The 22656-nt window shown below is 44.0% G+C and overlaps 1 protein-coding gene across 2 annotated transcripts in view; it reads left to right on the forward strand.

The window, feature by feature from the left end:
* The first annotated feature begins 47 nt into the window (after nt 1-47).
* Nucleotides 48-22656, forward strand: part of Nudcd1 (NudC domain containing 1) — a 34236-nt gene continuing 11627 nt past the window's right edge. The window contains exons 1-6 of one of the 2 annotated variants that reach the window (XM_027431445.2): nt 48-261; nt 9502-9656; nt 14748-14930; nt 15155-15335; nt 16573-16755; nt 21122-21329. In XM_027431445.2, the coding sequence (XP_027287246.1) occupies nt 147-261; nt 9502-9656; nt 14748-14930; nt 15155-15335; nt 16573-16755; nt 21122-21329 (1025 nt within the window). In that variant the 5' untranslated portion in view covers nt 48-146. The remainder of the gene's footprint in view (nt 262-9501; nt 9657-14747; nt 14931-15154; nt 15336-16572; nt 16756-21121; nt 21330-22656) is intronic. The other variant, XM_027431446.2, reaches the window with a different exon arrangement.

Raw genomic sequence — 22656 nt, forward strand, 5'->3', positions numbered from 1 at the left:
GCACTACATTTCCCAGAAGCGCCGCGGCGCCGCGGGGGCCGCTGGGATGGGAACCACGCCGCTTCCCACCCCGGGTTCCAGGAGCGCCGCGCGGAGCTTTCAACAAGAGCTTTATTGATTCCCTCGCCGCGCTCCCCGCGGCCGCGATGGAGGCGGCCAATTGCTCCCTGCGGGTGAAGAGACCCTTGCTGGATCCCCGCTTCGAGGGCTACAAGCTGTCGCTGGAGCCGCTGCCCTGCTACCAGCTGGAGCTCGATGCAGGTGGGACCGGCGGCGCCCGCTCGCCCGCTCGCCCGCTCGCCCGCCCGCCCGCGGTTCCTTTTCCTGGCCGCTGCCCGCCTGCCTGCCTGCCTGCCACTGGCGCGACCGGCGAGCTGGCCCTCCGCGCGGATCGCTGCCCCCGCGGGGACCCGGGGCACCCCCTGCCCTCCGCGGCGCAGCCTCTCGGGACCCCGGGCCCTCGCCGGCACCACCGTGCATCGCCCGCCCCGGCTGCGCCTTCCCGATCGATGCTCCCTTTGCAAACGTGTTCGCCGAGAACGCCACACCTCCTTGGAAAAGCCCCAGCTCCCTGTTCTGTGACGCGCAGCCAGCCGTTCCTTTGCAGAGATTTTCCACACTCAGTGAGCAGTTTCAAGTACCCAGGTCCTCACACACACACAGACACACACAGAGACACACTACACACACACCCCCAACAATACTACACACACACAGACAGACAGACACACTACACACTACACACACACCAACAACACTACATACACACACACAGACACACTACACACACCCCCTCAACAACACTACAAACACACAGACACACACCAACACTACACACACACCACACACACCCACAGAGACACACTACACACACACCACACACCCACAGAGACACACTACACACACAGAGAGAACACACACCAACAACACTACACACACACACCAACACTACACACACACAACACAGAGAAACAACACCGCACACACACAGAGACATCACTGCACACATACCACACACACACACACACACACACACACACACACCACTGCACACACATCAACAACACTACACACACTCCAACAACACTACACACACACCAACAACACTACACACACACAGAACACACACACCAACACTACACACACACAACACAGAGAAACACCACTGCAGACACACAGAGACACATCACTGCACACATACCACACACACACCACTGCACACACCAACAACACTACACACACACAGACAGACACACCACTGCACACACATCAACAACACTACACACACCCCAACAACATGACACACACACACAGAGACCACTGCAAACACACCACACACATACCAACAACACTACCCCCCCACACACCACTGCACACACACACATACACCAGCAACACCCCACACACTGCAATTTATTGAGGGAAAGCGATGTCGTGCGCTTACTGCTGCTACTTTATTTTGCATCTGGCCAGAAGCAAGTCTCTTCCTTGTTGTTTGTTTGTTTGTTTGTTTTCTTACAAGGTTAAGAACTGCACTTCAGCTAACGAGAGAGCCCAGGGATTTTGTGATTTTTAAATCCATGCCTCTGCAAGTTCTGGTTTTGATGCACGTTTTCCCTTTGAGAAATACTGATGCAGAAGTGTTAGTAGACGTTTGAGCATCAAGCAGGTGTTGACATTTGTTTGTTTAGACAGAGACGCTGCAGCCTTGACTGCCTTGGCGCTGGCTTTGTACACTAGGCTGGCCCTGGACTCACAGAGATCCAGCTGCCTCTGCCTCCCATCCGCTCCCATGTCCTCCCCCCCCATCCCCGTGCAGCCCAACAAATGCCTGTTTTTTAAAATTTGTTTATTCAACTTAGAAGTAATTGTCGTGCGTCTGTTTTGTGTTACACTGTGATGATGATTACATGGTTGGTGTGAAGCAGTTCACAAGTGCCTAACGAATCAGACTCCATTTAGGAAGAAGCGTCTAATTACAGTAAAGGGCCGGCAGTGGCAGGGGTGCGAGCAGAAATGTAATGCTGTTACTCAGTGTGCTTGCTCAACCTGAGATCTGGGAAGGCTTCCTGGAGGAGATGATAACCCCTGCTGAGTGATGCAGGATAGGCAGGTAACTTTTAGCAGTATAAAAGAAGAACGACCTTTCTTTTACTCTTTCTCTTGGAGTGTTTTGATATTTTTGTCTCCGTGTCCATAAATTATAACTGCTGTGTTGTCTTAGCTAACTCATTGGGAACAAAACACCTAAAGGAATAAAGCCTATTGGCTCAAAACAAAAGGGATTGTCGCTGTCACACTTACAGGCCAGCAGGCTCTCCTCCCAGGGCTCATCGGTGCATCTTTGCTCAGTTAGGGGTTGGCACAGACAGTTCTGGTCATCTTGGTTCGACTTTCTAGAGGGTTTGCTGGCGATTCGCTTGCTTCAGAATTTGTCAGACGATTTTGGCCTGAGTCCTTTATGTGGTTGGTCATCCTTCGGCAGGCCAGCACAGGCCTTTTGCAGGAGGTAGGTCACATGTGGTTTCAACGAGTCTCCACTTGTTCTCTTGGCCAAAGCAAATTAAAATAAATGATCAAATCAAGAGTCGAGGTTGGACGGCCCTAGCAGAGGGTATAGCCCCAGAGTGATAATTTTCCTTTATTCGTTCATCTATTGATGAACATTGGTTCTGATTCCTAGCTGTTAGGAAGAGAGGAGCGATGAACATGGGTGTGCAAGGATCGCTCAGTGGTAGGATATAGATTTCTCTGGGCATATGAGCAGAGGTGGTATACCTGGGTAATCCGGTAGTTCTTTGTAAGTTTTGAGGAGCCTTCATACTGATTTCTACATGGCTATAACTAGTTTAAACTTCCACCAGTAGTGAAAAAGGCCTTGTCGATATTTGTTGTCCCCTAATTTCTTCTGCTTAGGCATTCTGACTGGGATGGCATTGAATCTCATAGTAGTTTTAATTTGCTTTTTCCTGATTGCTAAGGATGTGAAACACTTAAAAAAAAAAAACAAAAAACACTTGTACATGTGATGTGTGCCCATGTGTTTTAATTTTTGTGAGTTTTTTGGGTATGGTTAGTTATTAACCCCTTGTCTGAAGTACAGCTGGTAAGATTTTGTCTCATTCGGTAGCCTGTCCTTTCACTATGTCGATAGCTTCTTTGCTTTGCAGAAAATTTTTTGGGGGGGGCAGGGGAGAGAGGGCTTCTGAGACAGGGTTTCTCTGTAGCTTTGGAGCCTATCCTGGCACTCGCTCTGGAGACCATGCTGGCCTCGAACCCACAGAGATCTGCCTGCCTCTGCCTCCTGAGTGCTGGGATTAAAGGTGTGGGCCACCAACACCAGGCTTTGCAGAAACATTTTAATTTTCTGTATCTCCTTTATTAATTCCCGTGGCTACTTCCTGTGCTGCTGAAGTCTCGTTCAGAAGTTTCTGTCTGTACCTATGTCTTGAAGTACCTTTGGTTTCTTGTAGCTCTTTCAATATTTCAGGTTTTCAATTAGGACCTTTGATGAACTTTGAATGATTATCATGAATGATTTGTTGAATAAGCTGTGTTTTTTTTTCCAGTTATGTTTTGAAACCTTTGTGAAAATTAGGTAGTCATAGCCGTGTGGGTTGATTTTTGGTCTTCAGCCTGTTCCACATGGTCTTCGTGTCTGTTTTCATGATGATGCGATGCTGTCTTTATTGTGTCAGTAGAATAACGTCAGATATCTGATACCTCCAGTAGTATTGCTGTTTAGAATTGCTTTGATGCAGTTCTGATAATAGGAACCCAGAAAAAGATACCGGGGTTCAAGCTGAAGATCAGAAAAGCCAACCACTAGAGAGTTCTTACTTCTACCAAGGCTGGGCGATCCTGTCCTCAGCTTAGTTGGAGACCTAACAATCGCATGAGACCCTGAACTCCTTGCTGGGACTGAAGGCGTGCACCACCACTGCCTGGCCTCTTTGGCTGTGGCTGGCTTTGCATTCTGATCTTCAGGCAAGCTTTATTAGATCATAAGCAATATATCACCACACTCTCATTATTTGTGGTCTTATGCATTTCCGTGTGAATTTTGGCGTTACTTCTATGAGGACAGCCATGGAATCTTGAAGGGGGCCACATTGAATCTGTAGAAACATTTTGGTAATATAGCAATTCTTACAATATTAACTCAGCCAGTCCATGATCATGATCTAGTGTCATCTTCGATTTACTTTTTGGTATCTTGAAGTTTTCATTGTAGAGCTCTTTCACTTTCTCAGTAAGGTTTATTTCTAGGTTGTTTTTTTTTTTTTATTATTTCCTTCTTTCAAAGAATTTGTGAATGGAATATTTTATTTATTTCTCAGCAAGCTCATTATTAGTATCTATGAAAGATATTGATTTTTGAATGGTTTTGTATCCTGCAACTTTGCTGAAAGCCTTTGAGCTGAGAGTTTCCTGGCAGAGTCTTTATCGTCTTTTAAGTATGTTACTATGAAGAGACACAATTTGAATTTTTCCTTTCCTATTTGTATTCCTTTATTTTCTTATTGCTTTACTTCAGACTTCAAGCATCATGTTAAATAAGATGGAAAGAGTGGGTACTCTTGTCTTATCTTAGTTCTAGAAGAAATGTTCTCAGTTTTTTCCCACTTAGTTTTTCACATTGGTTATAGGTTTTTACTTATTAGTTTGAGGTATAATCCATCTAGTCCTAGTTTCTCTAGGACTTTTGTCACGAAGACATTATGAACCTAGTCTAGTGCCCTTTCTGAATCTCTTGATGATAGGTGGCTTCTTATGTTTATTTATATAGTATATTGCATTTGTTATCAAGTATGTGGATATAGAACAGTTTTGTAATCTTACAGTCTTCCCCAGAATACAGTTCAGTAACTTGGAAACAGTAACACCATTTGGCCATGTTTTTATGGTTAAGCTGGTTGGGAATAGTGCTCAGGCAGGGTAGGACAAACTATTCTTAGAACTGAGTCAAGACTTTCCCATGTATTTTCACCCAGTGTAACCAAATTAGGACATTTTCCCATCCTACCTGCTCGTCTTAGTCATTTCCCAGCCTCATGTGCATGTCCAGCACTGTTCCTGCTAATCCGTGCTGTGGTCTGACTTTGGCCAGTGACTTTCGTCAACTCGTGCAGGTTCTACTATGCTGCATGCTTGAGGGACACCTGGTGTCCACCTCCAGGAGTGTGTCTTGTGCTCTTCCTCCTGTTTCTGCAACTCTGTGCAAGGAACCATGACCGCTTTGTCTTCTTAGCATTTCACGGCAGTGTCTTCAAGACTAGGACTTGGCTGTCTTCTATTTCAGTACCTTGTTCTGTGGTGTGGAAGCTTTTTGTGATTGTAAGCTGGGGCATGGTAGGCTGACCTTCTGTGTGTCTGGTGCCTCCAGGATTCTCTATCCTTGGTTGTCTGTATATACTTCTTGGAAACCAGTGTTTCGTGTCATTTTGTCTGATTTATCTTACTGGCTGTTTCGATGAAAGAGAAACTGGTTTCTGTGATCGCATCTTGGTTGGAAATTAAAATCGCTCAAAATGTGTTTTAAGTGAAAACATGATTTCTGTGGAGCATTTGAGCAGGAAACAGTTGGAAATGGCTGATAAGGGTATGTAGAATGGAAGAGAACATAGCTTCGGAAAGAGGGCAGGGAGACAGTTCGTCACTCACTAGTGTCACAACTTAAAGGGAAAGAGTTACTTTGCTCAACCAACCTTGCAAACAGTGCCCTTTGTGCCCCCATGTACACTAAAGCACTTACACACACATTAGATTGTTGTGTATTTTGCTGGCCAAGAGTTGATTTCATGTGGTTCAGCATAATAGTATATTTCAAGAGTTGAAGAAGTAGTAGCATATTTAACACCATTAGCGCAGGAGTGAAGTCTGCTTTTCTTAGCACTATGTGCCCAAAGCCAAGTGCAAGCACGCCTGGCCTGTAGTAGATAGTCAATGCGTCACCATAGTGGGTTTTTGAGGGTTGATTGGGGGCAGGCATTGTAAGGTTTAGGGCAGAGTTCCTTCTTAGATCCTGAGTTCTTCATATAAAAGACTAAAATAATAACTTTTCCAGTAACGCTTATTTACAATGCATGGTGACATTAAACAATAAAACATGAACTTTTGGCTCTCTTCGAAGAGTGGTCTTAGCCAGTTTCGAAGATCCAAGAGAGATAGGTCTGTCCTGGGCCCTCCTCCCTTTCTTGGGATGGGCAGACTTTTTGGAAGAGTTTTTCTGATGCTTCAGCCTCTGCCAGGGAGGAGCATGGCCTTCTTCTTTTGGGGTACTTGGCATCCCCTCCTTTTTTTTTTAAAGATGATTGGCGTGAGAAATGCAGTGACCACTATTCAATGCTCATTTGGGGCCATAGAGGTAGTCTTTGTCTGTAAACTAACAGTTTTATAAAATGCTCATCATTTTAAACACCCAGTGCTGGCTTTTGTATTCTGATGATATGTGAATTACCTTGTAGAAATCCTTCCATCTAACCCAGATCTATGTATGTTTGTGGGTGGTATTATAATGAGACAAAAAAATTAAAACAACAACAACAACAAACTTTGGGTTTGTTTAAGGCTATCCAGGGCTTTTTATCCAAATATGATAAGAACATACTTGACTTAATATTGTCTAATATCAATGTCTAATAATGCATCCTGCATTATTAAATTTCATCCACACAGTGGTGCTAGAAAACCAACAGTTGGCTGCTGTTTCCCTCTTGTTTAGTAGAGTATCCATTTCTAACCCTTCCTTCGCAAATAAATCCTTCCTTAAACTAGAGGGGGCATTCCACAGCCCCCATCAACATCCTCAGAAACTTGCGATTTTGCCTGTCAAGTCTGAAATGTTTCCAGGCTTCAGTCACCCCTCTTGGATGTGAGTTGGCTGACGTCAGTAGCTTGCTGTTGGTTTTGCCCCTTCTCTGATACAGTCTGTATTCCACATCTCATTTTTGAGTACTGTCTAAGGACCTCAAATCTGAACTTTATTCTCCAGTTTAGAAACAGATGAATCCTTGCTTACAGCGAGTTTCTAAAGGCAGAAGTCAAGGTAAAGTCAGATTAGGCTATCGAAATGCAGTTTCTGCCCTCATTCTCCAGCTGCATACATTTGCAGCTATTCTTGGTATATAGTTCTCGTACTTCCCAAAGCCAGGGAGCAGGGAGGTAGCTAGTTCTCATTGTCACCTTGACACAATCTGGAATCACTGCGAAGGGAATCTCAATAAAGAATAGATCAGGTTGGCCCGTGGGTGTGATTGTGAGAATTGATTGAGGTTAATTAATTGTGGGAGGGCCTATCTTGAAATGAGTGGCACCGTTTAATGGGTTGGGCCCTGGCTTGAGTGACAGGGAGAGATGAGTTTAGCACTAAGCTTGCATTCATTCTCTCTCTGTTCTCGACCATGGATGTGAGTAGCTGCTTCAGGTTTCTGCCTTGACTTCCCTAGCAGTGATGGACGGTGACCTGGATTTGTGACGTAAATAAATCCCCTTTTCCCCTGAATTGCTTTTGTTGGGGTTTTATCATAGCAATGGGAAAGAAAACTAGGACAGTCAGTATGAATACTTGTCTTTTTCTTCCAGTTTTTCCTGGTTTTGCTTAGAAGGCATGTTATTTAAACGTCTATTACTTCAACAACATCTTCCATCTGTATCTTGGCTCAGTCTTGGAAAGCTTTTGTTAACCTCCTGAAGTAGGTCAATTCTCTTTTATATATCCTTGTGGTATTTGTATTTTCTACATAATGTTTTAATTGTATTAAATTCATTATGCAATATGTGATCATTTGACTAGTGCTTTTTTGTTTTGGTTGGGGGGGGGTTGGTTATTTATTTATTTATTTTTGAGGCATAGATGGTCTCACTACATAGCCCTAGGTGTCTTGGAACTTGCTGGCCTCTAAATCACAAAGATCCATGAGCCTCTGCCTCCCGAATGCTGGGATTAAAGTGGGCACCATCTTGCCTGGCGGCCTGGCGGCCTGGCGGCCTGGCGGCCTGGCGGCCTGGCGGCCTGGCGGCCTGGCGGCCTGACCCATTATCCTTTTGCTTACCAGATGCTGAGTTTTTAGCAGGTAGAGTGTGTTCTCTCTGTGTATCACTGGTGTCGCTGGTGCTCATTATAAGACTTGCTAAGTAAATGAATAAATATGTAAGCTAGGACTCAGTGCAGGCGTTGAGAATAGGAAAAGTGGGGCCGGAGAAAAGGCTCAGCAGGTGAGAACGTGTGTTGCTCTTGCAGAGGGGTCAGTGCCCAGAACCTAAGTGGTGGCTCAAAAGCATCTGTAACCTCAGCCCAAAGGATGGCTTCTGGCCTCCACAGGCACCAGGCATGCACGTACATCCATGCAGACAAACACATACACAAAATAAGTTGAAAGAAATAACAAATGGTGTGAGGCCCTGGATGGTTTTTACTGTCAACTTGACACAATTAAGAGTCACCAGGAGAGGGAGTCTCAATTGAGGTAATACCCAGGCCTTTGGCCCTGTGTGATTGCTGATTGACATGGGAGGGCCAAGCCCATGGCTGACAGCAGCACCTCTGGGCAGACGGTAGATAGATTCCAGAAAGCTGGCTGAGCACAAGTCAGAGGACGCAAGCCAGTAAGCAACAACAGCCCTCCGTGGGTTCTACTTCAGTTCCTGCTCTGACTTCTGAGTCCCTGTCCTGACTTCCCTCAGTGATGAACTGTGACCTGAAAGCAGAAGCTGGAATTAACCCCCTCCTCTCTGAGATGGCTTCCTCTCATGGTGTTTACTACAGCAACAGAAAGGAAACTAAAACAGCGGGTAAAGGAGAAAATAGTTGGCAGTGAGAATAGTGTTCAAATGAGTTTTATATAAAGGTAACGTGGAGGTTCAGTGCAGTTTACTTAATTTTCTTTTTGTTACAAACAGAAATTAGTTGTAGGGCATGAGTAGCCCTGAGCTGCAAGTTCTTAACCACACAGAAAGGCACGAATGTGAGGGAAAGACTATATATATTTGGCCAATTCAGAATTAGGCAAAAGCTAATGTTTTAGTTCAGAGAGCCCCGTTCCATACACAGAAAACCTTGTGTATGTCCCGACTATGATACTGTTTTATTCTTTATGATTGGGAATGATGCAATGCGATGGTGAAGTTACTCTTTGTGTTTCTGCCTAGTTTCCTAACTGTATAATCATATAATACAGACATTGTCTCTTTCTTTATGTGTGATAAAGATGAATGACACACTGGAGTAAGAATGCTTTATAAACTGGGATTGTTTGCCCACAGATTAGAAGTCCTTACAATTCAAAATCATAGAGGGACATAAAAGGAAAAGATTGCACTATGGAAGTCCTGCATGCTGCAGCCTCTGTAGCTGCCACTGTCTGGTTTCTATGCCCTGTAGGCATTTTGCAGAAATGAATGATCCGAGGTGCAAGTTTGATGATTGTGTTCATGTCTATATATACACACAGATGCATGTAAATATGTGTGTCTGTTTACATATGTTTGTTTGTCTTTCAGCTGTAGCGGAAGTGAAGCTTCGGGATGACCAGTATACGTTGGAGCACATGCATGCTTTTGGGATGTATAATTATCTGCACTGTGATGCCTGGTATCAAGACAGTGTCTACTACATTGATAACCTCGGGAGAATTATGAACTTAACAGTGATGCTGGTAAGAAAAACATGCAGGGTGGAAAGACAGAGCTCACCCTGTTCCCGTTGGTTCTTTACTCTCTCCTAGTCTGATGTCCAGACAGTCAGGAGAGCACACTTGCAAAGTGGAGACCTGTCGTCAAACTGTAAGGCTGCCTCTCTGCTTAATGTCAGTCGTAGCTTTTACTCCGTAATCCCGCTACCCAGCCATTTCCTCCCGTGTGTGGTATATCCTCAGTGTAATAAAGGATTTCTTCTTTTCCCTTTTACTTAGTGCTTACATTGTGTCATTTTTGGTGTTTATGCTGTCATGTAAACTATGTAACATTTATGTTAGTATTAAGACATAGTCCTTTTTTTCCCTCTAGGTCTTGGGGATAATTTATGCCTTGAGGTCTTGTTTATCTGATGTTAATATAGTCACAACTGACTTCAAAACTAATATGCTTTGAAACAACCACTGGTACTCTGTATCCATTTTTAACTCCTGTCAAATCATTTCTTAAAGTTTCTGTGTCACAGTCGTTAGTTAGAGTCCATGATTGCTGACTTGAGTTGGCGAGCGAGGCAGGAAGAGTGAGCCTCTTTATGAAATGTAAGGAAGAAGATGGCCGGGTAATGTAGGCGCTCTCATTTCCTGGTCTTTCTTGCATCCTTTTGCTTTTTGTGAAAGATGATTGGACTACTTAAATCCAGCTGCCCCTTTCGGTCTTTGTCATCCGAATAGTGTCCAAGCTACTTGTATTATGTGCTTAGGATCAATGTGGCCTACTTTTGACCTGTGTATATGCTTTGAAATTTTCCACCATTGTTCATCAGTGTTCCTTTTTCTCTCCAGATTTTCTTAGTGAAGTGGAAACAGTTTGCTCTTGGGGAATGATTTCAGTAAAACCCAGCGGCTCTCCTTGAAGGGGAAGGTTCCATTAGTGGTCTATATAAGGCTCATTTCTAATCATTTTTATTCTGTCTTGCTAATTTTTTACCCACACGAATACATCTTCCTAGTTATCTTTGGTTTTTGAGTTATCTTTATTTTTAGTTTTTGCCTGTTCAATTGGATGATGGGTATTGTGGCCACAGGAATACATGTGGCCACAGAGTTAAGGCATAGTTATGCCTTAACACAGAGTTAAGGCATAGTGTCTCCCTATAGGCACTGTGTTGAACTGGAGGGGGTGTATGGCCAGGGTCACAGTTACAGCCAAAAGCTTGGTTGTTAGCAGTTGTCTTGTTGGTGACCACATCCAACTTAAATCACAAATACTTGATTAGAAATCTGAGATAAGACTTAATTTTACTGGAAATCTATGTAAACTTTGTGGATTGGTCCAAGTATTTTCATCTGTTGGGAACTTCCCCCAGAAACGAGTTACTATAATTATACCCAAACAGATTATTTGATGTGTAATTGGGGAAAATACCAATACTTTTGAAATTTGAAACACTTAACTGTTTTTTCTCACCAGCGACAAAGTCAGTGAATTCTGAGAGCATGTGAGGGGTACAGACCACTAATGAGACAGCAGTGTTTCCCTGTGGCTGGAGTAAAGCACCCTTATAAGCTGCAGAATAACTCCATGTGGGAGTGGGAGACTCCTTCCCTAACTGTTAGGAGCCAGCAGGTGGCAGTAACTCAGTGTAGCTAGAAGAGGCCGTCCAGCCAAGCGCTTTAACTGTAGGCTTGCAGTATTTCAGCCTTGAGAAGTGTCAGCCAGGAAAAAGTGTTTTTAGGGTATTGAAAAGGCCTTGGTGGAGGGGAGAAACATTTTATTACCGATACTGCTCCATTGAAGGAAACCTATTGTTTCTCAGTATTTAAGATATTTCTGTCATAACTGACTTCGGTTTACTTGACAGACTGTCTTGTTTTCTCTAGGAACAGGAATGTCACTTTCTGTGGCATCTTTAAAATGCAGGCCATAGTTGTGGACTTCATTTGTAAACATGTATTGTGTGGCCACAGCATAAATGATAACTACTTTTTAGCCCACATCCTTGGGTGCCAGCAGGCTCCTCGTGGGCCCGAAGCTTGGCTGATTCATAGCAGCTCAGTTAGGTAATGGGACCTACTTCTTTAAGGGGAAAGAAGGTAAAAGACAGTGTTAAACGCTTCATTTTACCTAGACATTGATCAAGCTGGATTGATTAAAATGTCTGTTCTTAAAGCTTTGTAAGACGAGAAATGGGATAAATGTAAGAAATGAAGTTAGTGCTTAGCAATGGCGGATGGTTTTTTGCTTCCTTTTTCTTTTCTTTTTTTTCTTTTCTTTTTTTCCTTTTTCCAGACTGGGTTTCTCTGTGTAGATATGGAGGCTGTAGATCAGGCTGGCCTCGAATTCACCTCGATCTACCTGCCTCAAGAGTGCAGGGACTAAAGGTGTGCACCACCACCGCCACCACCACCTGCTTTTTTTTGTTTCCTTTTTAAGGGGCAAAATTTTAAACACCATTCTAACAGCACTTGTGGGTGGCATCCCTCCTAAGTTCTGCTTGAACATGTTTTTGTAAGAGTGTAAGTATTTAAAACAAAACTTCATTCATTCAAAGCTTCTGTTTCAAGAGACTGGAAAATCTAATTTAGATAAATATATGCCAGTTAAGTCCTTATTGACTGTTCCCCTCTAATGCCATCCATCTGCAACGTATGGACATTAGGACTTGTAATACATCTTATTGGTATAGGAACCAGTGTAGCCAAAATACCATGTTTGGTCATTGCAGTCAGGGTGACTGTTTTAGGATACGGTATTTGTAAATTGCAGGGAGATCTAGAGTATGATTTGTTTAGGAAAATGGTTCCTTTTCTGGAAGATAATGGCAATGGGAAGAACTATCACCATCCACGGGACCTAGTAGGATTGGAACCCTGGCCCTGTGACAGTGCAGCTCCAGTCAGATTTAGCCTTATCCATGGGAACCTCTCTTCTTAACCCTCGGTTAATGAGTGAGTGCAGCTTCATCGGTTTGGTGATGTTTGAACGAGATGGCTAAAACGCTTCATGCTGTAGTCCCTCACTGAGCTTTAAACTTGCCAACACAGTTCCCAGTCCTGCAAGTCAGCAGAGAAAACTGCCTCGGAATAGTTTTCTAATGTCCTTGGATATGGTTGCCTTACCTTTTGTGAGGAAAGGGAGATGGGTGGAAGCTGGCACTGGAGGCGTCCCTTCCATAAGGCACCGTTATGGAACACTTCAAAACCGAATCCCAAGTCGGGAACATTTGGGTTGCTTTCATTTTTATCATTTAGCTCAAGTGAGGCAGACACTGTGTTTTAAGTTGGGTAATTTTGGTTTCGCATTTAATATAATTGAGTGTCCTAATTATTCTATTATATATTGCACCAATTTATCTGATAATTATACTTCTATTAACTTCAGTCATGTGTAGCCATGTACTTAAGAGAAAATGGCCTAAAACACTCACTTGTGTGTTACTGAACACTGATTGCCTCGTTGAGCCTTCTTTCTTAATGATGGTTCACTGGGGTGAATCGGAACACCTGCTTTCTCGAATTCTATTTTACTTTATCACTTTATTAATATTTTAAATTATGTATGCTACACAAATTATTTGGTGTGGAACAAAAATAGCGTTGTCATATTTTGAAGCAAAGGAGAAAAATTTGCCTTTACCGCCAGTCTCCCTGCCCCCAGTAATACTCCAATCTTATTTCGCTTCCTGATACTAAGCACTGTTACGTGACTGTCTGTAATTTCTGTGAGCACATTTGCTTCAGCATGTACGAATTCACGTTGAACGTTAAATACATTACAGTATCATTTTCTCCTTTTCTTTGTTAGGATCTCATTGAATTAATTTTTTTTTTGTCAGCAATACAAATCCATCTCAGTCATTTAACTGATATTTGGGGTTCCCTAGGGTGGGTGTTCTGTCTCCTTGCCAGCACTTTCTAGACAAAAAACAGCCACAGTGAACAAGTTGGGTTTATTATTTCTTGCAGTAGGGGGGAACGTAAGGGAAGTAGCCACAGGGCATCTGAGAGAATTTAGCTTTGGTGATAGTAAGGAATCTGACTCACTTCAGGTGACTTGGAGGGACCGGGTGATGGGTTTGCCCAGGCCCACCTGGGAAGAGACTGGCCTGGAGCTCTAGCTGTGATTAGTCAGCAAGATGCAGGGGCATCCGGGATTAAAGGCCTGTTTGTTTGTTTTTAGGGTTTTTTTTTTGGTGGGGAGGGGTATATTTTAGTTTAGTTTTTTTTTTTTTTTTTTTTTTTTTTTTTTTTTTTTTTTTTTTTTGCTATAGAACAGTGGTTCTCAACTGTGGGTCACGACCCCCGTGGGAGTCAACCAATCCCAGGGGTCGACTACGATTGTTTAAAAACCAACCCACAAACAGATATTTACATTGTGATATCATAACTGTAGCAAAATTGTAGTTACAAAGTAGCAATGGGAATAATTTTATGATTGGGGCGGTCATAACGTGATTAACTACTAAAAGGTCACAACACCAGGAAGGTTGAGAACCACTGGTATAGAATATTGCCTACATAGGCATCTGAAATACAGTGTGGTGCTCTAGTCAGTAAATTAACACCACTGATCCTTAAACTCAAAGCTAAGAGAAAGAAATTCGATTACTGCATCGTACCAGCCTCTCTGGATAGAACAGCTTCAGAACGTAGTCACTTGAAACAGGAAGCAGTGATCATGGCCGTCTCTCTGTGGTCAGGGATCACAAAGTGGTGTGAGTAAAGGTCTCCCTAGTGGTTTCTCCTGGGACTCGTGAGGACAGCTAAGGAATTTCAGCCATTTCACTGCAGTGCCATTACTGTTGGGAGCCCCGCTTCCTCCCTGTGTGGGTCTTCACTATCTGATCATCACCACAGCTCGACAGCTAGCCCCTTCCAGCCTGCAACCTATGAAAGCAAAGAGGACGATGTAAGATGTCTGTGGTCTCATCCTAGGGGTTGCCTGCCATCTTCCCATCTACTGCATTTTATTAGTTAGACTCAGTACAGTTCGTCCTCAAAGGACGGGGACTGGTAGCTTTGAATACGGAAGAGTCGGCCGTACCATAGGTATTTTCCGTGTGCACGGATCAGGAATAGGAAGGGATTTGTGTGTAATCCTTGGTTCCATTTCAGGACACTGCCTTAGGAAAACCCCGAGAGGTGTTCCGACTTCCCACAGATGTGACGGCGTACGACAATCGTCTCTGTGCGTCCATCCATTTCACATCCCCTGCCTGGGCTACCTTGTCAGATGGCACAGGGAGATTATACGTCATTGGAACAGGTGACCGTGGAAATAGTCCTGAAAAGTGGGAGGTGAGTTGTTGTTTGTTCAGAAAGTGGGTGTGAGTTGGATGGAGGAGCCACTAACTGCCCGCCCTGTGGCTGTGTGAAGCTTCCCCTTTCCCTCTGTGATTCTGTTCCCGTGTCGTGTTATTTTTTTGGTCGCTTACGTTTGTTGGTTTTTGGCCAAGAGTGATGACCATATTTCTCTTTTATAAACTGTGTGTTTAAAATACGGTGATTTTTTTCCCCTGTAGATTATGTTTAATGAAGAACTTGGGAATCCATTTATTATAATTCACAGTATCTCATTGCCGGACTCTGAAGAGCATTCAGTAGCTGTGCTGCTTCTTCGAATAGAGAAAGAGGAATTGGACCTGAAAGGAAGCGGCTTCCATGTGTCTCTGGAGTGGGTCACTGTCAGCAAGAAAAAAGAAGGTAAAGCAAACAAGATTGTGAACCTCTCTGTCTTGCCTTCACTTGTTGGGGCTTGAAACGGGATAATTACGGCTTGCTTCTTGAGCATTGCGATAAATTCTGCTTCTAAAAAGGCTGTGATAACGCTCCTACAACCAACTGCAGTCTGTTTAAAAGAATTACATGGGTATATAATTTTAAAACAGTTAAGTTTATCCCTAAAAGTTGGCATGTATGAACATAGATTTAATTAGCTGTTGTGAGGCAGGAATAAATAAACTCCCTCCACACCACATATAGCCCTGATAGAGACCAGAGTAGCCGCAGTCTACAGGAGCTTAGTGAGCCCTTGAGTTTCCTACAAGAGCATAAATGATGTGTTACTTGCAGGAGTCTGGGTGGTGCAAAGGCAGCCACACACTGCAAAGCAAACCCCCGTCTCCGTAACAAGCTCACCAAAGTGTCTCCCTGCAGCTCTCTGCCCAACTCTCAGCAAGCCGGAGAATCGGCTCTTTCTTTCCCTCATATAATGTTGGGCGGGCCTTTGAATTTTGTAACTTCCCAGAGTTTCCTGAAAATTGTTTCATTCACCCGACTCTAACAAACCTCTCTTCTTTCTCAATGAGGACTTGTTTCAATTTACAGGAAACAGCTACCTAATAGTAGTAGTACATTTTCATCTAATTTGAATATGTTTGAATGAAAATACAAACAGGAAGATGGGGTGGATTTCCCTATTTTGTTCAACCTAGTCTTTTGCTTCTATCTTGCAAAAAACTTTCTTACAAAGACTTTCGTACCCACATACGTCAGACTTCTAGCATGACATGAAAAAGTAGTTTCTCGTGTGTTAAGGAGATTCCTTGATGGTGAGTGGCTGCTCTTTGGCGTTGCTTAGTTTAAGAGATGTATGTAGGGTTCTTCCTCTCTGTCACTCTCTGCTGTTCTCTAATTGGTAGCTAAGAGAGTTTGCTTGTTGCTGTTTGAGGTTTTTGTTGTCAGGAATGTGTGTGTGTGTGTGTGTGTGTGTGTGTGTGTGTGTGTGTGTGTGTGTGTGTTTGTGTGTGGCCAGAGGACAGTTATAGGAGTCAGTTCTCTTTCCACCATGTGGGTCTTTTGTATCAGATTCATCGCCCTCAGGCTTGGTGGCAAGGGCCCTTACCCACTGAGCTGCCTTGGCGGCCATAAGTTGTCGACTTTTTTATTCCTACTAAGAGTTTTTAAAATGTGGCTTTTCCTAACACCTATTTCCCTCCAGACGGTACAAAGTATGAAATTACGAAGCATCATGTTCTCCGTGGGAAGTCGGTGCCACATTACGCTGCGATCGAGCCTAGTGGAAACGGCCTAATGATCGTGTCCTATAAGTCCTTCACGGCTGTTTCCATTGATCAGAGTCTTGAAGAAAGCATGGATGAAGACAGGCCAGAGAAGACCAAAGGTAATTTACCCGTCAAGGGGAGCTCATGTGCACTGACGTACAGACACATGTATGTCTGGTCCTCCCACTAGGGCACAACGGATGCTTCAAGTTGCCTTTATTTCACGGCCCCCATCTTTTTTGGAAGATTTGCTCTGAATGATGTGGACTGGTTTACCTTTGTAGTTTTGTAATCATCTGGTGTTTTAGAAATTGCAGTTGGCATACATGATTCCCTGTTTAATACTTAATAAATCCTGTTTATAGTAACAATGGATAAGGCAGTGTGATAATGTTCTACAATAAGGGTTAATATCTATATTCTTAGCTTCATACTAAACTGACAGTTCCTTGACGGCAGAAGCCTTGCGTTTCTGGATGTTGAGTGGGTGAATAAAAGTCAGGAGGGCAGGCCTTAGAATGGAGAGGAGGCCAGCAAGGCCTTAGAATGGAGAGGAGGCCAGCAAGGCCTTAGAATGGAGAGGTCAGCCAGGCCTTAGAATGGAGAGGAGGTCAGCCAGGCCTTAGAATGGAGAGGAGGTCAGCCAGGCCTTAGAATGGAGAGGAGGTCAGCCAGGCCTTAGAATGGAGAGGAGGTCAGCAAGGCCTTAGAATGGAGAGGTCAGCAAGGCCTTAGAATGGAGAGGAGGTCAGCAAGGCCTTAGAATGGAGAGGAGGCCAGCAAGGCCTTAGAATGGAGAGGAGGCCAGCAAGGCCTTAGAATGGAGAGGAGGTCAGCAAGGCCTTAGAATGGAGAGGAGGTCAGCAAGGCCTTAGAATGGAGAGGAGGTCAGCAAGGCCTTAGAATGGAGAGGTCAGCAAGGCCTCAGAATGGAGAGGAGGTCAGCCAGGCCTTAGAATGGAGAGGAGGTCAGCAAGGCCTTAGAATGGAGAGGTCAGCAAGGCCTCAGAATGGAGAGGAGGTCAGCCAGGCCTTAGAATGGAGAGGTCAGCAAGGCCTTAGAATGGAGAGGAGGTCAGCCAGGCCTTAGAATGGAGAGGTCAGCAAGGCCTTAGAATGGAGAGGAGGTCAGCCAGGCCTTAGAATGGAGAGGAGGCCAGCCAGGCCTTAGAATGGAGAGGAGGTCAGCAAGGCCTTAGAATGGAGAGGAGGTCAGCAAGGCCTTAGAATGGAGAGGAGGTCAGCCAGGCCTTAGAATGGAGAGGAGGTCAGCAAGGCCTTAGAATGGAGAGGAGGTCAGCCAGGCCTTAGAATGGAGAGGAGGTCAGCAAGGCCTTAGAATGGAGAGGAGGTCAGCAAGGCCTTAGAATGGAGAGGTCAGCAAGGCCTCAGAATGGAGAGGAGGTCAGCCAGGCCTTAGAATGGAGAGGTCAGCAAGGCCTTAGAATGGAGAGGAGGTCAGCCAGGCCTTAGAATGGAGAGGTCAGCAAGGCCTTAGAATGGAGAGGAGGTCAGCCAGGCCTTAGAATGGAGAGGAGGCCAGCCAGGCCTTAGAATGGAGAGGAGGTCAGCAAGGCCTTAGAATGGAGAGGAGGTCAGCAAGGCCTTATAATGGAGAGGAGGTCAGCCAGGCCTTAGAATGGAGAGGAGGTCAGCCAGGCCTTAGAATGGAGAGGAGGTCAGCAAGGCCTTAGAATGGAGAGGAGGTCAGCCAGGCCTTAGAATGGAGAGGAGGTCAGCAAGGCCTTAGAATGGAGAGGAGGTCAGCAAGGCCTTAGAATGGAGAGGTCAGCAAGGCCTTAGAATGGAGAGGAGGTCAGCCAGGCCTTAGAATGGAGAGGAGGTCAGCAAGGCCTTAGAATAGAGAGGTCAGCAAGGCCTTAGAATGGAGAGGTCAGCAAGGCCCTAGAATGGAGAGGAGGTCAGCAAGGCCCTAGAATGGAGAGGAGGTCAGCCAGGTCTTAGAATGGAGAGGTCAGCCAGGCCTTAGAATGGAGAGGAGGGCAGCCAGGCCTTAGAATGGAGAGGAAGTCAACCAGGCCTTAGAATGGAGAGGTCAGCAAGGCCTTAGAATGGAGAGGAGGCCAGCCAGGCCTTAGAATGGAGAGGAGGTCAGCAAGGCCTTAGAATGGAGAGGAGGTCAGCAAGGCCTTAGAATGGAGAGGTCAGCAAGGCCTTAGAATGGAGAGGTCAGCAAGGCCTTAGAATGGAGAGGAGGTCAGCAAGGCCTTAGAATGGAGAGGTCAGCAAGGCCTCAGAATGGAGAGGAGGTCAGCCAGGCCTTAGAATGGAGAGGAGGTCAGCCAGGCCTTAGAATGGAGAGGAGGTCAGCCAGGCCTTAGAATGGAGAGGAGGTCAGCAAGGCCTTAGAATGGAGAGGAGGTCAGCCAGGCCTTAGAATGGAGAGGAGGTCAGCAAGGCCTTAGAATGGAGAGGAGGTCAGCAAGGCCTTAGAATGGAGAGGTCAGCAAGGCCTTAGAATGGAGAGGAGGTCAGCCAGGCCTTAGAATGGAGAGGAGGTCAGCAAGGCCTTAGAATAGAGAGGTCAGCAAGGCCTTAGAATGGAGAGGTCAGCAAGGCCCTAGAATGGAGAGGAGGTCAGCAAGGCCTTAGAATGGAGAGGAGGCCAGCCAGGCCTTAGAATGGAGAGGAGGTCAGCCAGGCCTTCGGAAGAAGCTGGTGTTTATAAATCAAGGACATTGTTGTTACCATCAGAGAATGGTATATTTCACAACATTATACTGTATCTGATAGTCACCTGTTCTTTGCATGTACCTTTTTATTCTGAAATGACTGGATCATTTGAAATAAAATGAGGCACTACAGGATGACTCAGAAGTTAAGAGCATTTGCTGATCTTGCTGATCTTGCTGACCTGGGTGTGTTACCCAGAGCCCATATGGTGGCTCACAACCATCCTTAGCTCCAGTTGCAGGGTCTGACACCTTCCTCTGGCCTCTGAGGGCACCTTTTCTTCTCTTCCTTCCCAGGCACACATTTATACGAACATACATACATAATGCATGCATGCATGCAAGTATTCATGTATATATGTTAAATAGAACTAATAAAGCTTTAAAATAAAATGGCCTCAGTATATTTGTGTACTTTAAAAAAAATGAATCCTTCAAAACGAATTTAACGATACTAATGTAATCAATGTTTAAAAATATTTCCCCAGATTTATAAATATATGAGGCTCTAGATACAAAAAGAGCTGTGTATCAAAAATCTAGGCCTTTCCTTCTCTTCCTTCCCACTTGGTTTCCCCACTAACCTGATTTCATTGCTGATGTGCTAAAGCCTTTACCAAGTCAGTGCTCATATATCAAGCCTGCATGCCCTCAGGAGGACTCATTCACTGAGCAGTTGGGAAGGAAGGGAGGAAGGAAGGAAGGAAGGAAGGAAGGAAGGAAGGAAGGAAGGAAGGAAGGAAGGAAGGAGAGAAGGAAGGAAGGAAGGAGAGAAGGAAGGAAGGAGAGACAGAGGAGAGGGAGAGAGAGCGCTTTGATCACTGGTATGTCTCTAACTTCATGCTGGGACCAGGGCAAATCCAGTCCCGCAGAGCACAGTGTACGTTTGTGTCCAACTGTGGTTTTCTTGTTGATGCTCCATGTTCCATCTTGAATTCCTTTGCGATTTCTTACAGATTGCTTGTGACGTTTTCACAGTAGAAAAGGAAAAGGGGCATGTTATAAATTATATATGCTTGCTTGATTAACACGCTTAACACTTGGTGAGACTAGAAACTGGTTTCATTTCCTGTAAACCTCATGAAAAAACGGTATCTAGAGACTATCTGGTATCACCATCGTAAGACAAATAATTATATTTTCTTGTAAAAATGTAATGTGCACAGGATGACACCTCGAGGCACCCACAGTCAAAAAGGTCTGAGGCAGCCTAGCGGTGCATAGCCTGTGCAGAGCCCCAGGTCTGACCTTTGCCCTACAAAAATGGGGGAAATGTAGATACTCACTATGATGAAGGGGTTAGAAAATTCTGGATTTTCTTTAGTCTATTTTCACTAAAAACATGTAATTTTACAGGTTCCTCTTGTCCTCGTTGTCTGTCAGATATTATCCCATTACTGATTATATTAAATAAACTGATATGTTCACATTTAAGGTAGACTGGTGTGTGTGTGTGTGTGTGTGTGTGTGTGTGTGTGTGTGTGTATTGTCAATAAGAGAAAGAAGAAGAAGGGGAGCAGTAAAGAGAGGCAGAGAGTGAAGAAAGTAAGAGACGGCTGTCAATAGTATTTATGAGTGCCCGGTGCCCATCTCTGAATGTATTGGGTGAGCCTGGAAGAGGGAACTATCGTGTGCATAAAATCCTTGGAGTCTGTGTGTTTACAATTTGTGCACGCGTGAGAGGGACGCTCATAGGAAATACACTGATCGACTCGGATGGGTGATCTCTCAGAGGCCTCAGTTTGTATGCTGTGTCTAATATTTATTAAGGAATGCATTTTCTTGTTCCCAGTAGATCCTCTGTATTACTGGCAACAAACTGATGATGATTTGACAGTGACTGTAAGGCTCCCCGAAAACTGTGCTAAGGAAGATATTCGAGTACAGTTTTTGCCAGAGAGCATCAATGTTACACTGAAGGATGTCCAGGTTCTGGAAGGAAGGCTCTACTCATCTGTTGACCACGAAAGCAGTACATGGACAATGAAAGAGAATGACGGGTATGCTTGTAGTTTCACATTTGAATTTGATTCTTTATGGTCTGACCTTTTAATTTTTTCTCTCCAGTAGTTACATTAAAGATGAAAATAATAGTTCTAGCCACATTGATGATTTTTTTAGACAGATTAAAAGTGCTGACCTACATCAAAAGTAATTGTGGTTAAGAGTAAAGGCACTCCCATGCTGCCATCTCCAGCCGTGGACAGAGTGCTGGCAAGTGGAGACTATTGGTTATTTTAATTTGTGCTCTTAAAGCTTTGTAGATAGAAATGATTTCACGTTTAATTTACTTACGAAATATATAATTCCAGGCTTTAATTTTTATTTAAAGTGTATACAAGGATATAGGGAGAGAAGTTTCCCTCCAACCAGTCCGCCAGTTTGCAGTGCATCCTGCCCTATGGCTGCTGTTACGCCTTTCCTTTTGGATGCCTTTTCTGTTTATTCCACAAAGTGCTTTAGTGTGTCTTTGAGACACACACACACACACACACACACACACACACACACACACAGGACTATATATCTTGGATTTTATATTTGCAAACAGTAGATTTTAGTATTTTTTCCATTAAGGATATATGTTGTTTATTTTCATAACTTTTCTATTGCTGAACATTTAGAGTGTTTCCAGTCTTTTGCTACAGTGAGTAATTATCTGTTATTTTGCATGTGTAGAGTAAGGGGCTGGAGTGATGGCTCAGTGGTTAAGAGCCCTGGCCACTCTTCCAAAGGACCTGAGTTCAATTCCCAACACCTACATGGCAGTTCACAGCTATCTGTAACTCCAGTTCCAGCGATCTGGCATCCTCACACAGGCATACATGCAGGCAAAATCCCAATGTACATTAAAAAATAAATACATCTTTTTTAAAAAAAGAATATATATATGAAAGATAAATTTCTACCTTTGAAGAATTAATTTTGAGAAACAAATTTTACTTCACTATAAATTGATCATTTACATTTCTTTTATGTGTTATGTGTTTGGGACACACACAAAAAATTTAACCGTAAGGAAATGCGTGGTAATTGGACTTGGTCTAAAATGTTTCTGCTCTTCAGAGTTGAAGCCCAGTGTGGTGATGCATGCCTTGTATCCCAGTACTTGCAAAGCTGAGAATCAGGAATTCAGGTTCAGCCTTAGCTACACTTGGAGTCTGAGGGCAGTCTGGGTTACATGAAACCCTGTCTCCAGAAACCGAAATCAGTTTTTAAAAATTGAAATTTTATGCTTATCAAAAAATGTTTTTGAAAAGTAAGACATGAACAGTTAAGAAAATATTTATATGAAAAACAACATTTTCAGTGCCCTATAAATTCCTA

Source organism: Cricetulus griseus, chromosome 10 (genome assembly GCF_003668045.3).
Source record: "Cricetulus griseus strain 17A/GY chromosome 10, alternate assembly CriGri-PICRH-1.0, whole genome shotgun sequence".
Taxonomy (NCBI): Eukaryota; Metazoa; Chordata; class Mammalia; order Rodentia; family Cricetidae; genus Cricetulus; species Cricetulus griseus.